At 60.7% G+C, this 697-nt stretch overlaps 1 protein-coding gene across 1 annotated transcript in view; it reads right to left on the reverse strand.

The window, feature by feature from the left end:
- The window catches only part of PRKCZ (protein kinase C zeta), a 125118-nt gene extending 124998 nt beyond the window's left edge, over positions 1–120 (reverse strand). Inside the window, exon 1 of the mRNA XM_045299228.1 lies at positions 26–120. Within this exon, the coding sequence (XP_045155163.1) occupies positions 26–120 (95 nt within the window). The remainder of the gene's footprint in view (positions 1–25) is intronic.
- Between the last annotated feature and the right edge of the window lie 577 nt (positions 121–697).

A 697-nucleotide genomic window follows, 5' to 3' on the forward strand; every position in this document is an offset into this window, starting at 1 on the left:
CCTGTCGGGCGGGGCGCGGACCCACCTGCGGCCAATGGGAGCGCGCGCGGCCAGGCTCTGCCCAGCAACGCGCGGCGGGTGGCGGGGTCCGGGCGGGCCCTGGAGTCCTCTCGGGGACATAGGTTCGCCCGGCAGCTGTCCTAAGGTGGTTCTGACCGCCGTCTCGGTGCCTACAGGAACTTAGGAATGCAAATGCTCTCTTTCCATCCGGACCTACGGAATTGAAACTTTAGCAGTCGGCGTTAACTAGTCCGGGGATGCCCCGGGATACCGCCGGCGGGTAGCGTGGAGCGAGGGGCCAGTCACAAATTTTAAATACGGTGCTCCGTTCGGAAGCTTTTCCTCCCAGCGGATCCCTCTTCCTGGAAACCCCCACCTCTCCTGCTTCCCCTCGCTCCTCCTGGTCTTTCAGCCTGGGAAAATCGCCCCCAGTCGCCTTTCCCTTCCCGGGCCCTTAAGCTTCTCATCTAGGCTTGTTGTACGCCCTTCTCTATTCTGACTCAAAGCGACCCACAAGTCCCTTTGCAAGCTCTCCGGGCTCCCCTGAACTCCAGAATATGCCGAACGCCAGCTACTCTTGCTCAGTAAGCCCCTCATCCACCCCATCCCCGTATCCCGTCGGGTCCACCTTCAAAATATTCCCGGAATCCAGACGCTTCCCCCACTTCCCTTACTGCGGTCCAAGCTAAGTGGATTA

The sequence above is a fragment of the Echinops telfairi genome, unplaced genomic scaffold (assembly GCF_000313985.2).
Source record: "Echinops telfairi isolate 266 unplaced genomic scaffold, ASM31398v2 ScPeMD7_7457;HRSCAF=8495, whole genome shotgun sequence".
Classification (NCBI taxonomy): Eukaryota; Metazoa; Chordata; class Mammalia; order Afrosoricida; family Tenrecidae; genus Echinops; species Echinops telfairi.